Consider the following 23,554-nt stretch of genomic DNA (forward strand, 5'->3'; position numbering starts at 1 on the left):
TACTAACATTCACTGTAGCCTACTGGATATCTGCAGTAGAAATCAACTGGGTTTTTTATAAGGACATACAGTAGAGATTTAGAGGGCAGTCATCATGTTTTGTGCAGCACCTTTTTATTTCACAATTTTCTGGCCGTGGCCAGTTCATTTCATGGCAGGAGAAGAAATGCATCTGAAATCTCATCTGTTGCAAGACAGTAATAAATAATATGTTCCTGTAGACAATCGGCACATTATTGAAGACAAGATCCCAAAGGTCATTAAACAAACTGCATCAAATCCATCATGGGGACAGTGGTTGACAGTGAATGGTCGATGCTCATTTTCAAACAAAAATCCAATAGAGTGCAGATTTACAGTATTGACCGACTGATGACAGACCCAACTGTAATCTGCATTTACACCAGAGATCCATCTGAAGTACATATAATAATAGGTTTATTATTCATGCATGCAGAGTTAGTGTTAGTGTTAAGGGCAGCCAGTATTGATCACCAACATTCTACTGTTTATTGCCTTCATGGTAATGTTATTAAATGAATGCATGATATCCATCATAGTAGATGCATCATACAAAGCTGAATGACAAATGCCTCAGTCTAAATAATAAATAATAAAACCAGTTTGATTTCAGTAGCATCAAACCACTGGCCTGAATCTTCTGCACATTGTCAGTGTGATATTATCTAATACTTTATGTTTAATACTGTGATTTTTGCTGGTTAAGGGGAAAAAAACTATCATTACATCTTTTTATGAGGCAAGTGAATAGGCAGTCATATAAAATTGGTGTTTGAAAGTGTGTGTATTGCTGAGAGAGTGCTTTAGAAAGATGCTGTAATTACATTTAGCTGTAAACACAGAAGCAACTGACGTGAAGCAGCTGCCATGGAGCGTGTTTTAAAAAGCACTGCATAAAGATATTGTGTGTGTCTTTAAAGCTGAAAACAAGGGCAGTGCCTGGCTTTTAATACTTTCATTTTGACAATTCTGCAGTCTGAGAGAATGACTGTGTGGGTGTGTGAGAGAGAGAGAGAGAATACATTTTGATGCGTGTCAGAGAAAGTGAGTAATAATTGTTTTTGGCTTTATTTCTTCTCGTATGTGTGCATTCATATGGGCTTGGAGAAACAGGACACCACCCATTTTCTTGTCTCCTTGTATGTGCATACGTGTGCGTGTACATGCATTAATATAGCAGTGCTTGAGAAAATGTGTGTGCACTGCTGCACCTGGTTATTTGTCTGTTTAGGCTAGCTAATTAGTCTTAAATGACCACTCTCCATCTTCATCAGGCGGAGAAAGACTGACAGAGAGAGAGCGGGAGTTAGGAAGACAGAAAGAAACAATGCCTCGCATTAATTGAAAGAGGGTCTGACAAACGAGGGGTGAAAATGGAGAGAGGGAAGGGACATGCTGTGAATTAAAAAGAGTTGTGCAGCCCAGAGCTGCTGTAGAAATAAAGCACAGCATCCTGCTGGACCAAAGTTTGAGGCCTGTGTTTGTTAGATATGTTTGAGTCTGCAGAGGACTCTTACATTAATACTTTTCACTGTGAACCCGATGTACTGTAATGCCATTTTTTCTATCCTTCATTTTGTCATTGACCCTTTTTAGATTTTTTTTAATGCTTGTTTAGCAATCTCATCCTCCTATAACCCCATAATTTTCACTCTTTCTCTTACTTTTTCATATTTTCCTTCCTCTTCGGTTTCCTGCATGTTGAATGCTGGATATAGCAGCCAGTATCTGCAGCTCGCTGCTCTTGGCTTTGATTTACTCTCTGAACGTGGGAGTTGGAGGAGCTGCTGCCACATCAGCAATTATCCTCCCTCTCCCTCTCCAGTTTTCCCAACCCTTTCATATTTCTTGGCACACTCAAGTATAAAAAGATATTCCAGAAAAGGTCAACTCTGGATCATTGTACATTTAATAATTAACATACTAAAATCTAGTTACATGCTTGGCCACTGTGCTCTCCATCCACTCCTCCCTTCCATACAGTACATCCTCTCCTCCTTGTTCCTACACTCTTCCCTCTCGCTGCTCTCTCCTTCAACTTATTCTCTCTTAACCTCCTGCTCTCTGCCTCTCTGCGCACACACATTTTGCTCATGCCTTATTGAACCTGTTATCTATTTCCCTCCTCTCCCTCCTTTGACTCGTCCTCTGCTTTCTTCCCTTCCTTCCCTTCTCCACCATGCATGCTCCTGTCCATTCCCGTCTTCATCCATACAAGGAAGCACATGTTGACTGTGTGTATGAAATAACCACTGAAATGCTACTGAGATGCTTAAACAACATGCCTGGATGCTCTGTAATGAGCTAGATAATAGTTATAATAGTGTGTGTATATGTGTTTGAGTAAATATTGTCTAGAACAGTGATTACCTGAATCAGTCTTTATATTACAGTATGCTTTGATGTTGGTGTTAAAATTCAGATGAATGAGTGTCTGTAAGTGATGCAGTGTACCAGCTTTTGATATTCAGCTATTTTGTGTAGTTTGTGTGCTTTACAGTGCACACCCAAGCAGTTGTTCTTTGTGTGAGTGCGCATGCACTCGGAGGAGTTTTGTTTGGTTTTGTGAGCACGTCATAAAATAATTTTAAGGTGATTATAATTGTGCAGTGAGGCATACAGTGAGTGATTGAGAAGTAAGCAGATGAATAAGAATGAGTGTGTCTGACTGTGTGAGTCTGAGTGTGTGTCTGTGTCCTGACACCAGGGGAGAATCTAATTTGTGTATGTGTGAGGGGACAGAATGAGTTGAGGCTATTTATGATAATAGGACGGATGCTTATCATGATTATAATCAGGGTTGTCATTGTTTTTGGTTGTATGAAATGTATTTTATGCACATGGGCAAGCTTGACTTTTTGATTCAACATTAAGGCCTGTTAATATGACATCAGAGACATTTACTGGACACATACTGTACTGGAGAGTACACATCAGCAGATAAAGACAATGACTCAGTTTATAAATGGAGGTTATTGTTAGGAACCATTAGCCCTAACACAACGAGGTGTTGCAGGAAAGTAAAAACTCATTGAATGCTTGCTCAGTTTCAACCTTTCATGCTCTTTGCTGAGTCACTGTTATATAGACGAATGCATTTTCTGAATAAGTAAAGGTATTAAAGCAGAAGTAAGCGGAATGTTTGTGTTAATATAAGTCTTAAATAGTTATATCTTCCGACAGCAATCACATAGATACATACACACTTACATAGAGTGTTTGGTCTGAAACACGGGTCTGTCAGTCACTCTGCTCTGCTGTAAGCCGAGGAGAAAACTTTCCTTGTATCCTACAACCTTTATCCAATGAGGAGAGAGAACGGCATAAAGGGGCGGTCAAGGGATGCGCATGAATGTGGTGACGTAGGGACGAGGGCGGGGACTGCTAACTCCATCTGCTGACAAGAAGTTAGCCAAAACCACCGGATCGCTTACTTCTGCTTTAAGAGAAGAAATCTGTTTGCATGTGAGTGATATTACACATCTGCTGGCTTCTAAGAGAAAAAAAATGTATTCATAATGCACAACATACAAGATCTTATTCACGGACTGTGTGGACTTTTTCTTATTTTATTTTAAAACAGATTCTTCAGTCTACAATACAGAATATGCATTCAGTGATGGTAACTGGGAGCTACACCTTAAACCTTTTATATTTTTTATATATATTTCTGCAGCATGAATTGAATGGTTACTTGATACAAGAAGTCTGAATATGGTGGTTATGTTGGGAGACTTCAGGTTATAATGAGTGGGTTTGTTTTGTTTTGTTTGTTAGTGGAGTTGTGGATGTTCTGTGTGGTCAACAAGAGAGATGCTGATTTTCAGGAGTCTGCTTCAGGACTCTTTTTTTAATAAGTTTGTGTTCAGAGGTCACCGAGTAATAACTGAAGAGAAGGGGTGTGTTTTTGAGAGATATTGTGTCAGTGTCTGACATTGTGTAGCAAAACAACATGTATTGTCAGCTCACATCCATGTTTTCTGTCCCCCTCTGTAAAAGGTTTTATTAATGACATAGGTGTTTCTATGGCAATGACCTTTTCTGTTAAGATTTTACATGAATTACTGTAAGGTTCCTGTGCCGTGCACTATCCTCTTCACGTGAGATCCTGACAAGACTGCACTACCGTACAAGAACAACGCCATCTAAACCCAAGGCTGGAATTAATGAAATCCTAATTTGCATGAATTACCATGACCTAAATGATAAATTAAACTGTAATTTCCATACGTTCCGTCCAGTAATCCCCTTTGGATTCCTCCTAAGCCTTTTCAGCATGCTTGGGGCTCCTGAGCCAAGTTGTATCAAAGACTTGACGAATACCAGAGAATTCAGCATCAAACGGAGGTGGATCACGGGTAAGGCCCTGGGACGTATGCATTTGGGGATAGCAGCAGAAAGGAGGGGGTGGGGGGGTACATCAGTCTTCTCCCAAGATATAATGAAGAAGTGACTTTTGCTTTTTCCTTGGTTTCATGTGCCACCAAAGAGGAGTAGCAAAAGCTTGGCACTAGTTGAAGACTTCATTTCTGATTTGATTATACAGTCATGAGCCCAAAGGGATTTTTCAAGCACCAATTCACTTTGCTTGACATATTGTACATTCGACCCACTGAAGCCTGCTGAAAAGGTGCTGGAGCGTTGTCTATTTGAACCGACCAATCGCAGGTCATGTTTGTCAATATTGTTAGGTTGTCACTCCCCACACGCCAACTAGCAGAGTGGATGCCAGGCGTCGCTGCCTGCATTCAAATGATTCACCAGCCTGTTAGTCAGAGAACTGTGAGTGGAATATAATGGGGGGAAATGACAGATGAAATCCCTCCCAGCTAGACGTAAAGGAAGCTTTTCTGCTTTGCTGGACTGTCTTTCACACAGCAGGCCTACCTATTGGTGTATGACGCCGAGAACCCTGTTGAGAAGATCATTTTATTTAATAAGGCTTGCACATAAATTGTCTTGTGTGTCTCTCCATCTCCCGGCCTGTGTCAAGAGAGACTGCCTTCACACGCTAACACACATACATCCATACATCAAAGGCACATCTAGAGTCTGTTCAGAGCTTTGGGTATCATTAGGATGGTTTCTTGCTGGGCTTTGGTTTATAGAAAGAAAGACCCAGTGACTCCATCTCTTGTGCACACTCACACACTCATGTTGCATGGATCATTGGTCTAAAACCAGTGATGAAAGTTCCAGCAGTGAGGACAGCCATAGTTGTTGAATATAATTATGCATACACAATTTGATGAGCCCCCATAGAGTATGCCAGTATGTATGGAAATGAATTACTGCTTACTTTCCTGTATATGTAATTATTCACACAGGTGAATGCATCTGAGTAAAAGGATGTTTCTATGAAGCATCTGTCATATTTTTTCAAATGCTAATGCAGGATTATGGAGAAATAAGCAATGGGAGGTAATGGTGCAATTGTTGCATTAAACGGATAAAACACTGATGATATTATATAAAAAAAAGTGTCCTCAACAAATCTTATAAATACCAATAACTGACTGACCATGATCCAGTTGCACCACAGGGTTTGATTTTGAAATGTGTTGTAATTTGCGGCTGAAAAGTGTCACCAGTAAATTAACTCTCCATGTAGATAACACTTATTAAAAAAACTGTGTCCATATTTTTAATTAAAATATTCAAATGTTGCAGCTGACAAGGACCAGCCATGTAAACGAGGTCTGTCCTATTAGTTCTAATTCTCACTAAATAGGATCAAATGGAGTTTCTATGTCAATCCAGCATTGCACCCCATTTTTACTCTCTTTACACAGAGCGCCATCTTTCCCCTTTATTTTGTTTTCCCTCTTCCCTGACCTTCTTCTCAGTCCCACTTGTTCTTCTGCCTGCTCACCTTGTCTTCCCTCCCTCTTGTCATACAAATGCTATGTGCATAAACTAAGCAAACTATCTCTGCCATGGCTGAATTGAGTTATCTCTTTGCCTATTTGCTATTTCTGTTTTCTGTCCCTCCTCCCCTCCTTCAGTATTCCTTCCTCGCTCTTTGCTGCTCTCCTCATTCTTCTCTTTCATGTCGTATTTATTGCATACAATTTCTTTTTCTTCCAGCTGCACTCTCTCCTCATTGTTGCCTCCATTTTATTCCGCCAAAGCTCATATTTTACACTTATCATGTTATCCGGGCTATTCTATGACTCATAGGCTTGTGTCATTATGTGTGTCTGTTGTGTAATGTTGTGTGTTTTCATGTGTTACGTGTGCTGCTTTTTGGATATCTTTCGGTCATATCGTGTCAAATGTGCACTGTGTGTGGTTGCAGATGCATTTTTAACTACATGTTTACTTAATGTGTTGTTGATTCACATACCGATGATTGTGTGTGCGTGTGTGTGGGGTAATTTATCTCTCTCCCTTTCTCTCTCTCCATTTGTGACTTTCTCTGTGTAATTTTCCATCTGAGAAAACTTGGATTGGATTTTACCAGGCCTTTTGCATTTTTTTGGTTTGTGTGTGTCTCCTAGTATGCATTTGCATGTTTTTTTGAGTTGCTATGGAGTTTCTTGCAGACCTCGCCTCAACATAAATGTCATCCAATAGAAATTTTGTAGTGTGACTTATTTTTAAGGGCCAGTGAATAATCATCTTTAAATTAAATTGTGCATGATTGCAGCAGTTTTAACAAATTGTTTACAAGATACATGAACTAGCAGCAACTCAAACATTTTACAGTAGCTAATTTTAATGTTGCTTTAATGATATTTTCCCCATTTGAAAGCAGCAGTTAATCATCACCATTCGCCGAATTCAAATAAATCCCTCAATTCTAGTTGTGAAGGGGCCTCTGTTGGTTTTTGGAGGCAGAGAGATCTCTCTTACAAATATCAGGTTATATTTCTAAGTTGGGCACTGTGCTTGATTAAATTACTAATTATAGTTTGCAGCATGAGCAGGGCTAAGGTATTTGTCAAATAAACCAGTTGAAAGAAAAAATATGTGCTACAAGGAGGCTTTTTTTTTCTTTTTTTTTTAAACCAAGTATGCTCATCAGCTGCAGATAATGCTCTGCAAGGTCACAAGAATAACATATGAATGCTGTTGTATGGTGCGTTTTTGCTCTTGGCAAAGTACCTGGAATACACAGATAAGAGTGAAGCACACAGTATAAATACACATTCTAGTGTTGTGTAGGTGTAAGAGTAGTTATTCAGGGTTCTTGGCTGCTTCTGGGACCTCTTAGGTTGCTGTTTAGCTTTCTGGCTGTGTTCTGGGCCCAATTCAAAGCAAGTAGCAATAGACGCAATAGGAGAAGTGAGTTTGACAAACTCTGCCATATTAGTTCTCACTGCAGACCGAGGTCAGGTTTTCATTTTATTGTACACCACCTTCCCAGGTATGTCTCACAGAGTATGGGTGGATGCAGGTTTCTAATTCTGTGGGATCATCATGAAGAGTTCAGGGGTGTGTGGCCAGGTTATATTTCAAACCACGTTCTCAATCAGGAACTTGAACACATAGCCGAGTCGATATTGAGCTGCAGAGACAGACATCATGTCAACACCTAAGTTTAATTAACCAGCATGGTGTCTTCAAACACAGCCAGCACATCAATTTTACACATCAGTCTAGACATTATATGAGAGCACTCTCACTCCCACAGGTTCCCAAGCAGGTCTTTAAATATAGTGTACTGCAAAGTTAAGATGAGTCAAATATAAATAAAGAGTGAATCACATGAGGCAAAAGTTCACTGCTCTTAGGCTGTCAAGATGATTCAACCTTTTCATGATCACCTAGGTTAAGACATCACAACGTTTGTGTGACTCAATCTGAATAAATGTTAGAAATCTATTGTATCTTAGTTTATGGATTGAAGTCAGCCAAACCATCATCACACTGCTGGTGGTTTTGGAAGATCAGACAGCCTGACTCATCATTTTTCCTGGTAGACTTGACTTGTGATGGGGCCAATTAAGATGTGTACAGTGTAAATGATATCTGAGTCTCATTAGGACTTGTCTCGAGGCAGATGAAGTGACAGGTGTAAATAAGGCCACTGACTGAGGTGTGAGGCTCAACATGTTTAAGAAGTGTCAGCTTGTTGAATACAGAAATAGCAGGTTTCCTGACAATGTTTTTCAATATTTATTCACCCTCTCCAGACTATTTTACTCTTAAAGGTATATGTAATACTGACTATAATATTAACACATAGTTGCCAAGTCAAGTGTGTAGCACTGAAACAATAGTGTAAATCAATCAGTTCATAGTTCCAACACAAAAACTCAACAATTCACTAATTGATTAATTAAGGGGAAGCCAAGACAGTGCCATAGTCAACACCCAGTTTGTTGCAGCTGATCTCCTCAGCAGGTCCAGGTCCTACCCTCTACTGATGGCTGCAGGAGGTCTTGGGCTGAAATGAAAATCAGTTGGTTGTTGATTTGACACTCTCAGCTTCATGTTGGTATTACATGATCTCATAAACAACATTACCCATCAACATCATGCTCTTCTCGGTTTATAACTGTGGTGCAGCAGGACAATAGATGACTGGATGTCATAGAAATTCAGTGTGAGAGACAGTGGAGGTTGCCAAAGCTGTTAGCACTTGATGATAATTATCTGTATCGCAGCTGATCTGATTTATGTTTTCAATAATACTTACAGCACCTTTCTGCCAAAGAAACACTTGTGATGCTGTAATGACTGTAAATAGAGGAGTCTAAATAGATGATTATTTGCTTTAAACTGGCATAATTAGTGTACATATAGCTCTACATCACATATTGCGTTTTCATTGTGCACATGCATTGATGTCAGAGGAAAGACTGCATGTGTTTGTGCTGTTTGTTATTTCCCTGTCTCTGCTCATCTCTGTATTTAATTTCTCCCTTTTCTCTCTCCCCTTCTGTCTCTCTCCTCCCCCTCTTATCTGCATGCACTGTCTCCTTTTGGCCTTTCTCATCTTGTTCCTTGCTGCCTTCTGGACGCAGGAGTTATTTTGTATTCCTCTCCCCACTCTTCCATCTGCTTTATAACAAGGAAAGCAGGAATTAATTAATAGGCTGATAGTGAGGCCGGAGAAAATAGGGGAGAAAGTGAGTTGAAAAGGAGAGGAAATCTAATCAGATAGGATCAGAGTTTTTTGTGTGGGTGTCATCTGGGGTTTTTGTGTATGTGTCTCCATATTTCCCCCCACACTCCTCCCTCCCACTATATCCTTGCTTGCCCTCCTCCACTTATGTCCTCCAACTGTTTCTCGTTTTTTATCTCTCTTTACCTGAAGCTATTCTTTACATATTTTATTTTAATTCTGCCTATTTATTTGGGAAAACAGTTAAGCCTACTGCTTTTTGAATCCCCCCTATTCTCTCATCTTTCCTCTTTGCTTTCTATCTATTCTTTTTTTTCCTGTCCTTAAACTGATAAACTGATTATTTCCCCCCTCTCCATCCCTCTCGCCCCTTCTTCCTCCATGGTGTGCATTTGCGTATCGAACAGGCAGCATAGTTTTTTAGCTGCCGGCTAAATTGATGTCAAAATGCCATCCTCATGCCACAATGATTCAAATTTCTTATTTTCTCCTCTCTCCCATGCAGACGGTTCATTCCTCCTGTCTGTCTCTCCATTTCTCCCCTCCCCTCCCTGGCTTCCTCCTTCTCTTCCCTCTGTTTGCTGTCTAAAACTGTCTAATGAAATTCATACAAAACAAGATGGGAGGCTTAATGCCGTCCCCCTCACCGTCCTCTTGGCTTCTCTCTTCTTGTCTTTTGTTTCATCTTTGTTTGTTTTTCTTTCATAGTCTCTCTAACGTTTGCCCAGTCTTTATTTTCCATCTGCCCCTCACACTTTCTCTTTTTCTTCTTCCTTCTCTTAAACCACATTTCTATCAGGTCATATTCTTTCATTTTCCCCTCTTCATTACTCTTGTCTTTGTTTGTTATTATCCGTCCCTCCTATTCCCTTGCCAGCCATACCATTTTCTGTAATCCTATGTTTTTCTACATTTCCATTCCTGCAGGCCCAACTTGGAAGCATGTTGGCTGTATTTCCTGGTATTTATTTAGACAAGGGTGTGTGTGTGTGTGTATGTGTGTGCACGCGCGCATTTGGGAGACAAGAGTCTGCATTAGTTTTACTGAAATGAGAAATACGTTTCTGCTTTGCTTTTTACCACTTGCCCCGCAGCCATTGTGAAAAATGTATTTACCGGAGACACGGTGTGTGTGAACATGAATGGCTCAAACCCTGATGAAAAACACACACGCACAAACACTGTGATACAGGACTCAGTTCACTAATGAAGTTATGAAATCGAGTGCTCACTTCAAAAGGAGTTTTTTGCATTTCGAGGCCACATTTGGGTGGGGAGGGAGAGCTGGAGACAATGTGAGATAAAAAGACGAAAGCAGAGGGAAAGAGCAGAGAGAGGGAAGGAGGGGCTAACAGAAAGTAAGAGGGAAGAGAAGCAATGGAAGGACAGGTAGAATCATCTGTGTAGGAAACCAGAATGTGTAGTGTCTGTTTCTGTTCTGCACTGTTCACACTTTCCATCTTTCCCTTCAGTGCCATCACTGTCATCATCTTCCACTTCCTCCCTTAATCCCCCCATCCTCTCTTGCTTCCTTCCCCATTTTTCCTGTTCTGTCTGTTCTGTCGCCTTTTCCTTTCTTCAGCTTCATTCATCTGCCCATGGAGTTGGAGAAATAAAATACACCTCAGGCTTTCTTTGGCTGAAGTGGGCCTGTCCACATACCAGCACCTCTAAAGCTCCCTGATGTATTTTGTTTGACTCGTGAGCAGTATGGGTCTACAGTATGTCTAATATAACTCTGCCAAAACAAAAACAGACCAACTATCTCTCCACCAAAAATCTAAAATGTTTCCATTTCCCAATTATTGAACTAGTCCTTTATGTTCCGTTTCCCCATACAAGAAGAAATCCTTCCTTAAAGAGTAACCTGCTTTCTGTAATCCCACCTAATCTCCTTTCTTTCTGTTGGTATTATCTCCTTCCCTAATTTACCATCTTCCACCCTTAGCCTGACTCATTCCTTTTCCCTCGCTCCCTCTTCAATTCGACATGGTCATCCCCCTCCTATCCCTCTCATCCCACACTCACATTTATCTGTCTTATCCCTCCATTCCTCCTTCCCACTCACATCCCAGCTCCTCTCCCTCCTCCCTCCCCCTGCTCCCCCCTCTCCCTCTGCCTTCCACCTTCGCTTCCTCCTTTCGCCTCTTTGACTTCGTTCTTTCTGTCCTTTTGAGGGAGGCCAAATCCAATCTCATTCACAGTCCCACTTTTCCCACTCACTCTTTTCAGGTTTGTCATCCACCATTTTATCATCTTCCACACACCACACTTCCTCTGCTTCCCCTCACTTCATTTCTCACTCTCTTGCCTCGAATTTGAGATGTATAGCTGTCATTTTGTCTCTTATTTTTATTTATCTTTCAATCTCCTTCATGCTTGCAGATCTTGAGACTGGAATAGAACATTATCTTTACCTCCATTCCCGTTTGTCATATTTCCTTGTCTACGTCTTCATCACAACAAGCTGTCTTCCTCTTCTCTCAGTGCTTCTTTTTCCTTTCTCTCCTTCTCTCCACTTTTCAGTTCTGGGCGCACGGCCACCCCTTCTCCCTCGCTAACGAGCTCTGAGTGAAACGAGTGAAAATGATATGCAATTACTACTCAGCCTTCATGGTTTGGTGTGTGTGTACGCACATTTGACAGATTGAGACAGCATTTGTGCGCATGCTGCTGAATGTGAAAGTATGTGCGAATTGGACCTTCAGATAATGTGTGTTTATGTCCTCAGGTTCTAGTAAGTGCAAGGCTAATGTACTTTCCATGTACTGTGATAATAAGTGTCCAGGGAGGGGACGTCTGCATATCTGTGGGAGCATGTGTGTGTGTGTGCATGAGTGCTTTCTTGGGTATTTGTGTATGCATTTACATTTTATGAACATATTCAAGAGTTAATGGGAAAAAAAGCATGTGTGTGTGTGCATGTGCATCTGCAGGTGCTCACCCCTCTGTCACGGGGCAGCACATTATACATCCTCTGCTCTGATCTCCTCGACCCTGGCAATCTAACCTGCTGCATAAGTCAGGGCGGACAAGATAATTCATTTTAATAGAATTACATTTTAATGAAACCTTCATTGCACTCTTGACTCTGGAGATGACCTGCAGTAATTCTATGAAGATCCTCCTTAACGGGAAATGTAAATTTTTTCTTTGAAATGCATATCTGTCCTTAACTCATATGGACGGATACTGCCTCTTTTGATCAGAGTGTTGGGGAAAAAATATATAATGTTTCTCTTATAAAATATCAGTTCCTCAGATTCTCAGAAGTTGGTTACATGAAGTAAACAAAAGTTAGATGTGGTATTTGTTGTTATAGCAGTTATTTAGTTAAGTACTTGACAAGTCTTTTAAAGATTTTCAGCCATCATTGCATTTAGACATCTGAGGATGAGTAGGTCATTTCTTTGGGGAAGACTGGATGCTACAGTGACATGGCAATGGAAAGCAGTGAGATGGCGTGACCAGGCCAGGGCTGAGAGAGTCAGCATGCTAACTTCAGCAGAAGAGAACAAGTGACTAGAAAGAGTTAAAATGGGAATATCGAGGATTTCAGTCCTGGTTATTTTGGCAGTAGTTGATACTGATAGGATAGGAACAGGAAATGTGGTTTAAAGCTACAGATCACAGAATTCTTTTGAAGTGCACTAATTGGCCTTTTCCATCATCCTGTGATCAACCATGATCTGATGCTGCACACAGCATGATGTTGGAGGTGTGCAGCATGTGTCCTGCAGCTGATTCATCTAACAGCTCATTGAAACTGCTCCTTCTTGTTCCATCTTGCTCCAAGACTCCCAGCTGAGCCACTGTCAAAATAACTGTTGTCTTGTTTTGTAGATGCAATAACAACCTTATTAAATTTTTTTTTATTGATTACTGCTATCAATCTGATATCAGAAGCTGTGACTTCTCGACTCAATGGATCTCCAGTCTCTACTTCAAAAGAACACAACGAGACAACAACTGAGTGTAAATAAAGAAATGTGTCATCTAAACAACAGCTGCAGAGTAAATGCAAGGTCTAATAATAATCACAATGAAAGAAATAAAGGAAGAAGGAAATCCCTGATGAGTTTGTGATGGTGGAAGAGAACATGTTACGGATATTTACAATCAGCAAATCTCCTCCATAGCCGTATAATCAGTATTTCTATAGCTGAGTGAACAGCCTTATTTTTCAACATCAACCCCATTATGAGTAGATCATTATGTCAAGACCAGCCCTGCTGGAAGCTGCTGCAGCTGGACACCTGGAGAGATAGTGGAGATTGCCCTGGTAACAGATGCGGTATCCAGGTTGATTCTTATGGAATCCGCTACCGTTATCACAGGGCTACTGTCAGTGGGAGCGTGCCTATGTTCCCTCAGCCCTATGTTCCCTCAGCCCTACAGTATGTTCCCTCTGGACTCTCTCTACCTATCTGGACTCTGTCTATCTGGCCTGTCTAGCCTCTACCTGGTCTTTTTTACTAAACTTAACCAACTCCTTTCTTCATTGCCTAAACCCAACCAATGGTGGGACCAAAGGGCTGTGGGAATAGGGCCTAATTTTCAGTGACAACAAAAGTTAGAAATGAGGGGACATAGGGCTGAGGGAACATAGGGCCTAATTTTCAGTGACGACAAAAGTTAGAAATGAGGGAACATAGGGCTGAGGGAACATAGGGCTGTGGGAACATAGGGATGACCCCCTGTCAGTGATGACTGTAAAGTTGTCAAAATCTACAAAGAGGGAAATGTGATGACATTAGTTGTAATTATTATTGAAAATGATCAGATTTATTTGGTTTAGATCTGGCTTTTGAAAATTAGAATAACTGGAAGATAAACGTGGTCAAAATAGCAAGATGGCAAAAACGTCAGCCAAGAGTCTGGCTCAGTGCTTTGGCTATAGAGCTGTGGTGAAGCATTGTTGCTCAGCATAGGGCTGAGAGCTCAGCATTGAGAGACGAGTTGAAAATGAATGAGTAAGCAAGAACTAAGGCATGAGGTGAACTGTATTCTGGCACAAGCATTAAGCTGCAGACTAAACTTTTTAAACTAAAGTTTACCAATATACAAGTAAATGAAACATAAACCCAAATGGAGCTACTAAATATAGAAAGGGACAATGCAAATATGAATCTCTTTGTACATCCTTTAAGGCTTTAAACATAAATCTAAAATGAATTGCCTGAAATGTTGATTGCATAATACTTTGTATATAAAAAATATTACAACATTGGATGTCTATAATGTCTGTTGTGTGACAGATATAAAGGTAACAGTCATACTATAATCAATAAAGTCATATGTCACAAAAACAGAAGTTAATTTTCTCCAGTTATCCCATTTGTTGATCTGGAGCTGACCATTTGACCCCTGGTGCGGTGGTACATCTCTGTGGTGTACGAAGAGCACATCTGTTTTCTGTGTCCGATCAGTTTGACAGATTGACGTGGGGAAAAGTAAGAAACTGTCACTTTTGGGTCCATAACTCAGCCTGTCCTGACCATGAGCTCCTTGGTGCTTGGTTGCTGATGCCAGACTTGGGCTGTCTGTTGCAATAGTGGTATGTGCTAAGCTTACAGACAAATGCACTGCATTTCCTGTGACTACTTCTTAATAAAAGTCAACTTGTATTTGCATTTAATGTGAAACTGGAGCACTGTGGAGTGTTCTGCTTTGCATTAACAGCAACACAAGACGGCATTTATTTTTCCACAAACGTCAATTACAGATACTCAGGTCATAATACTGCAGATATATGAATATTGCAGTACTGTCAGTAGTGGGCCATAAGCTCAGTCACCATTGTGTTACCTTATTCAGTGATAGATGGTGATTAACACTGATTACTCAAACAATGGCAGTGGGTAACACAGTGTCTTACAGTGGCAGCTAGAGAGAAATAAAGATTGCCATTGAACTTGCAATGTGTCTTTTTCACTGGAAAGTAAAGCAGCTTTTTCTTATTATTATTTTTTTAAATATAACTTTTATTTATCAATTGTCAGACAGTCATAAAATGCATAGGTGGGGGCGGGACTAGATAAGCTTTGCTTCTCCCGCTTTCCCTTTCGGCCATGTTAATTGACATGCCCGAAATAAACAAATAAATAAATAGGTACATACAAAGAGTATTATTTATTTTTCAAGTAAAGCAGCTTTTAATACCAACATTGACAATGCAGTAGAGTTTTTAGGATGCATCAGAGGTGTCTCAGAATTTAATAACTTCCTTTATTTATTTTTTTTGTTGCTTGATAAACCTGTTATTGCGTTAAAAAAAGACATATGTTAACATTTACATGAATTACATTTTATACATTGTCAAATATGAGGATGAAATACATTAATCAGTGAGTTAAAACTAAAGAAAAAAATCAAAGAACAATGGGCCTCATTCACCAATATCTTCTTAAAGGGATAGTTCACCCTAGAATGATATTTCGCTCATTATCTACTCACCCTCATGTTGACTAAGGGCTGGAAGAATTATCAGAGTCCACCGTCCCTTCTCTGAGTTACAGGGGGTCTTGGCGTAGCAGTGCATTTCAATGCAACGGTTGCAAAGGGACACCAGAGCTCTTCGTAAAAAAACACACACAAAAAAACATCCAAATACCTCCATGATGCTCGTATGTAATGTCCGTCTTGTGCTGAAGCCCCAAATTGCGTAATTGTCCCGAAAAAAATTAAATAAGTCTATATTTTAAGCTTGTTTGTAGCGGAAGCTTCTCAAAGCTCCTCTTCCTGGTCCGTCCAAATCTCGCGTGATTTGCGCCGGCGTCAGTGCGGTTACTGCGAATCACGCGAGATTTGGACGGACCAGGAAGAGGAGCTTCGAGAAGTGTGGAGGAGGTGGCTGGGCGGGTGCAAAGCAGCGCAGTCTCCGCCCACCCCCCAGAGGTGCATTGCTAATGTGCATGACTAATGAGCTGGTTTTAAAATGACCAAAAAGGGTCGCGGGAGTGGGACTTTAAGAAAACCCTACGTCAGATTCATCAACGCGTTCGTAAGCCTCAGAATTGTTCGCAGCTGTGTTCTTATGCCACCTCCTCGTAAGTTGAGGGCGTGTGCCAGGTGAGTCTAATTAACTAGGGATGTCCCGATACCACTTTTTCACTTCCGATACGATACCGATATTGCAGCCTTCAACATCGGCCCGATACCGATATTGATCCGATATTAGGGGTGGTGAAAAAAAACGATTATTTATATTTTTCAAATTCTAATACAAAGGAGAGTCCTCCTGTTGCTGACTGACAGGCTGCTGCTGTCATGTTCCTCTATGGGACAGACAGTAGTGAGTTTACTTTTGAACTGTAAAATATTAAAAAATTAACCTTATTTACAACTGTTATTGAATTACTGTATGTACATCAATGTCAAACAAAAGGCAAAATCTTCTTGCTTCAAGGTTTTATTTGTCACTCCAAATTGAAGATTAGCCTGCCCTACAGTAAAAATGGCATACATAAAATAAAAAGAGGAGTAAAGCAATATATTAAGCAGCAATATTTAAGCATCAAAGATGTTTAATCATACCCACATAGTTTGAAACAACGTTCAAAACACACAGCCAGTGTCACAACTAAGCATAAAGCCCGCTAGCTTAATGCTAACGTATAATGTAAAACGCCATAGACAGGCTAACAGAAATTAGCATCGTTAATTTAACTCTGGCTTTAGCACTGTTACTCGCGCCCGATGTGAACGCACCGTAACACGGCACAACATGTGGACCAGCTGGTCTTCCTCCAGAAGAATCTGACCACCGACCTTTAGAACAATATAGCGCATTTACCGTTTATTAGCGGGCAAGTGCAACCTGTCCATGCACCCGTGTCTCTGTGTGTGTGTGTCGCACACACGCTGTTGTTGTTGTGATCATGTGATCTCTGCATGCTGCAGCGGCGCACCAACATTAAGGTGCATTACCGCCACCTACTGTGTTGGAGTGTGAACCAGAGTCACCTGTTCATATGGGACAGAAGTGCTGGAGCGGAATAATGGACTGCTTTTATCGGAGCGTTTATATCGGAGATTTTAGATGCAGTCCGATATAATCCGATATTCGTTTTTTTGGCTGATATCGGACATAAATCCGATATCAATATCGGATCGGGACATCCCTATAATTAACATAGGATTAGCATAGGTAACCGCCCCATCAATGCCCATAAAAGGGCATGAGACTGCAGGGCTGTGTGCACACAGAACCCCACAGGCACTGAGCAGAGAAGGTGAAGTGAGAAAGAAAGTTGAAATGCTCAAATCAAAATCTGGGAGGGGGCACCAGACTCCAAACGTAAAAAGAACTTAAGTAGTGAAGTGGCGCTACTGCGGCAGGAATGAGACAAAGAAACAAACAAAAGGCTTATATTTAGTTTATATTTTATATTTATATTTAGGCTATATTTAGTAGCGTCAGCAGTGGATGCAGCTCTTTGGGTTGTTATCAGAGAGACCACACTCTCACGTGTGCCATCATAAATATCATCATATTATCACATATGAAAAAAAAAACAGTTGTGTGTAGTGTGAACACTTGCAGTAAGTGCACTATTGCAGCCCGCAATTAGGAGAAAAAAAAAGCATATCGGCAGCTGTATTCAAATTCTAGATAAGAAAACATTCATGAATGCCACAATCTTCGTAAAAACTTCGTAAGTAGGACTTAAGAACAAATTTGTTCTTAAGAACGGTTCGTGAATGAGGCCCAATGTTGTTACTGTAAGCTAATGGAAGCTGATAACAGTTTATGGTTGCTATAACATAGTAATATTACAGACTTTCCAGGTACATAACTGTAAATATACCAAAATGGTGTGAGTTAAAAAGTATTCCTTAAGCTGCGCTGTGACTTTTTAATGCAGAGGCACAAAGCCTTCATGCAGATGTGTTCTTTTCTCGTTGTTAGGTATGCAAAAGATCAACATGAGTCAGTGACATTGTGTACGCAAAGCAAAACACTTATCTTAAAACTGTGGACTACTTGAGAGGTGCAGTACCTTTAAATCTAACACAACTGGCACATTTTCATTTTAACAGCCTGTGGCTGAGACTAAATCAACAGAAATTTCCATACCATTCAATTTATAGCTGTGCAGGTGTTAAATTTATACCCTCATCTATAGTGCTGTGTCTCCAGTGATAGAACTGGCTTCATTGTTGTTGATGGTAATATTTGACAACATGATATTGACTTTAAATTAAAGGGTTTTCTGACCTTTTGAATCTACTTGGTAGGAGACCCACTTCAGTTTCTGCCCAGGAATGCCCCAATAGATTGACTGCTGATCATTTTCTGCATTAATCGGCATTAATGCTTTTATTCACTGATCACCTTAAAGCCATCACCTGTGGTTGATGTAGAAGAAGAGTGTGCTGGTGTAGCCCCACCTCCCACCCTCTTCAATACACCAATACATGACAGGCCACCAAAACAGAAAAACATGTCAGAATTGAGCTTTTACAAAGTGTGTGAGACTGGTATCTCCAATACCAAAAAAAAAAAAAGGGTATTGGCAGTGGGTTGGCTGATTGCACTCATAGATGATATATCAGTGGCATCCCTACTTCTGCTAACACCATGAGAGCTGATCTGGTGTCCTGTGTAGTTGGGCTTTAGAGCAGAGGTTTGTGCTCAGTGGGGTTTTCCATCAAAACACAAGGCCAACTTTAGGATGGTACCGAAACATTCATCTTTTCAGGTGCCACAAGAAAATGTGTGTTTAGCCTTATAAGATATAAACTGTACGTTAGGGTGCCGAGGGGCATGCATCCTACTTTATTATCTAGACTGTAGTTTCACTTTCTAAAGTCTCCATGGTGATACAATGTATTAACAGAACATGTCAGTCAGGCAGAGAAGAATTTTCACTGGTTATCTCAAAAAAGACCTCTCAGGTGCAAAGAAATAACACCTACAGGAATGTGACCAGTGTGGGACTATAAATAATTTGGCCAGCACTTGGTTCTGCAGGTATACAGTAGCAGGTTGAAGATTGGAGATTTCATCAGAGAGCATATTTACAAGCATACCAGAGTCTCAAGTGAGGTGTTGCTCAGACAGGAGGACGACCAAATGCAAAATAATGTACTTGGCTGTGAGGAAGAGCAGTTTCAGCGAGGAGACATATCCTCTTTGACACTTGTGGGGGTTTCCTTTAGATTGCCAGAGATCAAATATAAACTTGACAGCTATTCAGAAGCTGTAAGCAAGGCATAGGCACAACTGGCAAGCAGTCAGATGCCAGGCAGGGAGACAGACATGCAATATGGGTCCCGGCATCTTTAAAGATTTATATATTCCTCAGAATTGTCAAAAATAAAGAATAAGTTAACACCTTTGACACTTAAGAACCTTGAAGCAATGCTTTATTAGGGCGCAAAATGGTGAAGGCAAAGGAGTTTGACATTTGTTTTTGTTTTTTGTTTTTTTTGTGAAGGTGCAGAGTGAAGGTTGGGATAGATACACAGATAGAGATGATGATGCAAATGCCTAAATATAATGTCATCATTTAGAAGAGAGGAAAAGGCACTTGTAAAACATTCAGAAGCAAAGCTAAGCCTTACCACAGAGTGAATATCCGTGACTTCCTTGGGCTCCCACGATGGTAGAACGAGGCGGCATGATTTTCCATTTGGTTTGCTGTAATGTGATTATTTACTAATTTGCTAAGTGTGCACAACTAAACTCAAACATCAGCTGTAATGACATAGGCCTGAAGGCAGGTCCTGCACTGTTACCTAATATAATGTTGAGGCTCAGTACTGTAGAGGGCCTCTGAGTCTGAATCTAGTTTTGAAACCTTATTATTAAAGTTTATATTGTGCTTACATGCTGCTTATGCCTAAATAAATTTCTACCTAATCAAATTTCCACCAACTAATTGACACAGAGCAAAGCTTGGGTCAGGTTGTGTTGCAGCTCAGGAGTACTCCTCTGTCGTGGGGCTCTAGGCAAAATATAATTAAACTGCCACGCGTAGTCTGCTGTGTGCTTGGTGCTTGGTGCTCGATGGGTACTTACATGACAGGGCACATACACAAAGTGCAGCGAGTTGGAAGAAGTGAGGGTCAACAACTTTCAGATTGGGTTCGTGAATAAGCAAGTGGAACAACTTGAGTTAAAATTAGATTTTAGTCATGGGTAAATACAGAAGTTGATTGAATTAAGACTCCATTTACAGTAGAAAACTGCAGTGCATAAGAAATGTATGCTTCAATAAAAAGTACTATTCTGTTTCTGTGACCCAGTCTTATAATCCATTTGATGGTGTGGAATTATATTTGTCACAGTTTTTACACACAGGGAACATTCATAGATTTTTGAATTGCAAGCAAAATGAAAAATACCCTGAAAAAACCCTTATTGGATCTATTTCACGTGCTACAGTATATATACTTAAGACTTAATAACAAAGGCTACTGAAAAAAATGTTTTCTCTACATCTCTAATCTCTCCTAAATTGATTGTGTAAATATGGTGTCTCCACTCCATTTCACTGACTTATTTGAGTGTTGTCCTAACCCCCATGTCCTGTTTCAGCATCGTGTTTGTAAAAAGCCTTTTTAAACCTTTGGAGATTTCTGTAGTCAAAATGCTTATTTCATACAAGGTTGAGCAGTTATCAGTTCCAGCTTACTTTATTGGCATGACATGTCCATTTGCATCTGTGTTTCCAAGGCAAGGGAAGTGGTGGGTAAAGAAAGCTTCTAATGGTTTACTACTTTGGAAGAAACAGAGTTAAGGTTAAAGTGTTAGTGTTTTGAAGGCAGCAAATACAGATGAATTCATTTGAATCTGCACCTCAGTCTCCATAGAAAAATACATGGTAATATATGTACGTTGAAGTATGAAAGTATAAACTAATTCACTTGACCCCATATTACTCTCTGAACTTTAATTCAGCAGCTAACTACATTATTCCAAACCATTTTGTCTTGGTATCAGGTTCTCACCCCTACTGATGTTGATATTTACCCAACTCTTCCTGTACAGATGTTTCAGGTCAATCCTCCTCCACTGTACTGGTGAATCCTCTGTTCTCTCCACGCAGACAGCGTGTTTTTCAGAGTTCACGTATAATCAGCAGTGTTTATCGTCATCACACTTATTTAGAATGGGGCCGGCCCTTCACCTACTTACTTTGCTGAAGGCATGTTGCCTTTATCATGGTTCTGTGTAGTTGGGCCTGTCTGTAGAACTTGCTAATGATACAAGAGGCTTTTATTCTGTAACTGGCTGCACTTGGGGACAAACGTTACTGCAGGCTCTTTAATTTGTCTGAGTGAAATTAGTATACAATACATTTTATAAACCCTTGAGGGTCCTCATTCAATCAGTCTTTCCTTATGTTTTTAAAGTGGAATATTTGTGTGAGGACAACACACTCACAAAAAAGGCCAAACTTTATTTCCGTGTAACATAAGAACAGCTTGTGCATAAGCAGCAGATACTTCAATCTTGACTCAGAAGTTCAGTTTTCTCATTTGTTGCTGAAATGTTTATGTGCATAATATGAAACTACTTCCATCTCTGAGTCGGCAGCTACAAGAACACATGAATTATGTTATCGTATATATAACTAGTTTTGATTTAGATACTTGCCTTTTAATCTGTTTTTCCTCTTGCATCCCTTTTCATGAATATTCAAATAGAGGTGATTGGGTTAATGACAAAACAAATTAATATGTAAGCACATTCTTGTACCATATTCCAACTCTTCTCAAGTGTTTGTTATAGCCTGAATTTGCAGGAGTAAATGAGGGCATAAAAAGTGATGGATTGTTTGAGGTGAAATCTACAAGCAGGTGGGGCAGGAAAACATTTCTTGTGCCTTTTTAAATGGCTGTAGTCCTGAGGAGCTGGACCCATGAAGACTAGTTACTATTCTGAGTAACAAATTGATGTCCTATTTAAACAAAGTACTGGGAAAAGGAGACTCATCATCACTCATAAAGTGACTCATTTCATTTCATCCTGTTATAATTTAAGGACATGAGTGTAACTGTCTAATTTAAAAAATACCGAAATATTCATGAAATGGTATTTTAAAAACATTATATTAGCACTGGTCCAAGTTATCAAGATTGGATCTGCTTTTTTCCACCAACACATTTCACACCAGGCTGATGCATAATTGTCCTTCTGTTTGGCCAGAATGTGGATACCAGCTAATTGAGACATTAAAGAAATTGAGGCCAAGACTGTGTCCAAAATCTAGGCTCGCTTGCTAATATGTGCGCCTTCTGTGTCTCATTCACCCTACAAGCCAGAGAGACTTCCCAGTTATCTGAGTGTTTATGTTTGGCACTGGGTGGGGTGCAGGGACACAGCCATCATCCCCACCTACTGTGTCTGTTTACTGTTACATTTAAAATGTGTCCAGAAACGACAAAGACAGGAAATCTTTAATATATTTTGGCTTTGTGTTAGACTGTGCATCGTCCTGAAGCTGAACCCCGAAAGTCTTATTTGAGCTTAACATTTAAATAACTGCATTCAGATGAAGCCGAAACGTGTTAAGGGTTATAACTCATGGAAATGGAAGAAAATAACTTCTTTGTGTTCCTGTCAGATTAAAATAATTGAATAAAACTTAACATAATATAGTTCTGTGTGTATTTGTAGATGCAGATTTGTTCATGGGTTAAAATGCACATAGACATGTGTAAATAAAATGCATGAATGTACTTTACATAGACAAATGTGTGTGTTGTAGTAGTGGTGATCAAGTTTTTTTTTTTTTTTTTTTAAAGTTACTCTTCACACTCGTACAGTGAGGCTTCTACATCTGACCGAGCTGTTTGGGATCCTTCATATACCCTAGAAATCCTCCCACTCTAATAAAACAGTCATTATATTCAGGTTTTGTCAGTGGGGTTACATAAAATTGATTGTTTCTATCTTCCACAGGAGCTATTGTTTCAGCAACATCAAATTCTAACTCTGATTTCTGTTGTTTTAATCTAATTTGTTTTTGCTATTAAGAGGCATCCATGAGGAGTTGTTTTCTTGTCATGCATCACAGACTCATTTGCTTGAATAGATGGTGTTGGAAAAATCCTCATATCCTCTGAAACTCCACATCCTTCCTATCCTGATTTGAGGCAAAGAACAACTAAGGATGTTTATATTGAATTAATTACCCCACAGTCTTTTAAACCTTGTTTCAAACAGAAAAGAATATTCATCAAGGGAGAATCAGATCTACTGTATTCACACAATGACAATGTCAATCAGTTGATTCCTCACCACTTCTCTCTCTCTCTCTCTCTCTCTCTCTTGACCAGTGTGGACCTGGTGCATGCCCAGCTGCATGTGTGTGAGGGCCGCAGCCTGCCAGAGCTGGGCCTCAAACAGGACAAGATCAGGGTGAATGGGTGTGCCATCCAGTGCAGAGTGACAACTGAAGACCCAGCCAGAGGCTTCCAGCCAGACACTGGCAGGATTGAGGTAGG

General features: G+C 40.1%; 1 protein-coding gene across 1 annotated transcript in view; it reads left to right on the forward strand.

Moving 5' to 3' along the window:
- pcxb (pyruvate carboxylase b) overlaps positions 1 to 23,554 on the forward strand; it is a 275,919-nt gene that overhangs the window by 63,750 nt on the left and 188,615 nt on the right. The window contains exon 11 of the mRNA XM_083992769.1: positions 23,387 to 23,549. Within this exon, the coding sequence (XP_083848895.1) occupies positions 23,387 to 23,549 (163 nt within the window). The remainder of the gene's footprint in view (positions 1 to 23,386; positions 23,550 to 23,554) is intronic.

This window comes from Trachurus trachurus (genome assembly GCF_905171665.1).
Source record: "Trachurus trachurus genome assembly, chromosome: 18".
Taxonomy (NCBI): Eukaryota; Metazoa; Chordata; class Actinopteri; order Carangiformes; family Carangidae; genus Trachurus; species Trachurus trachurus.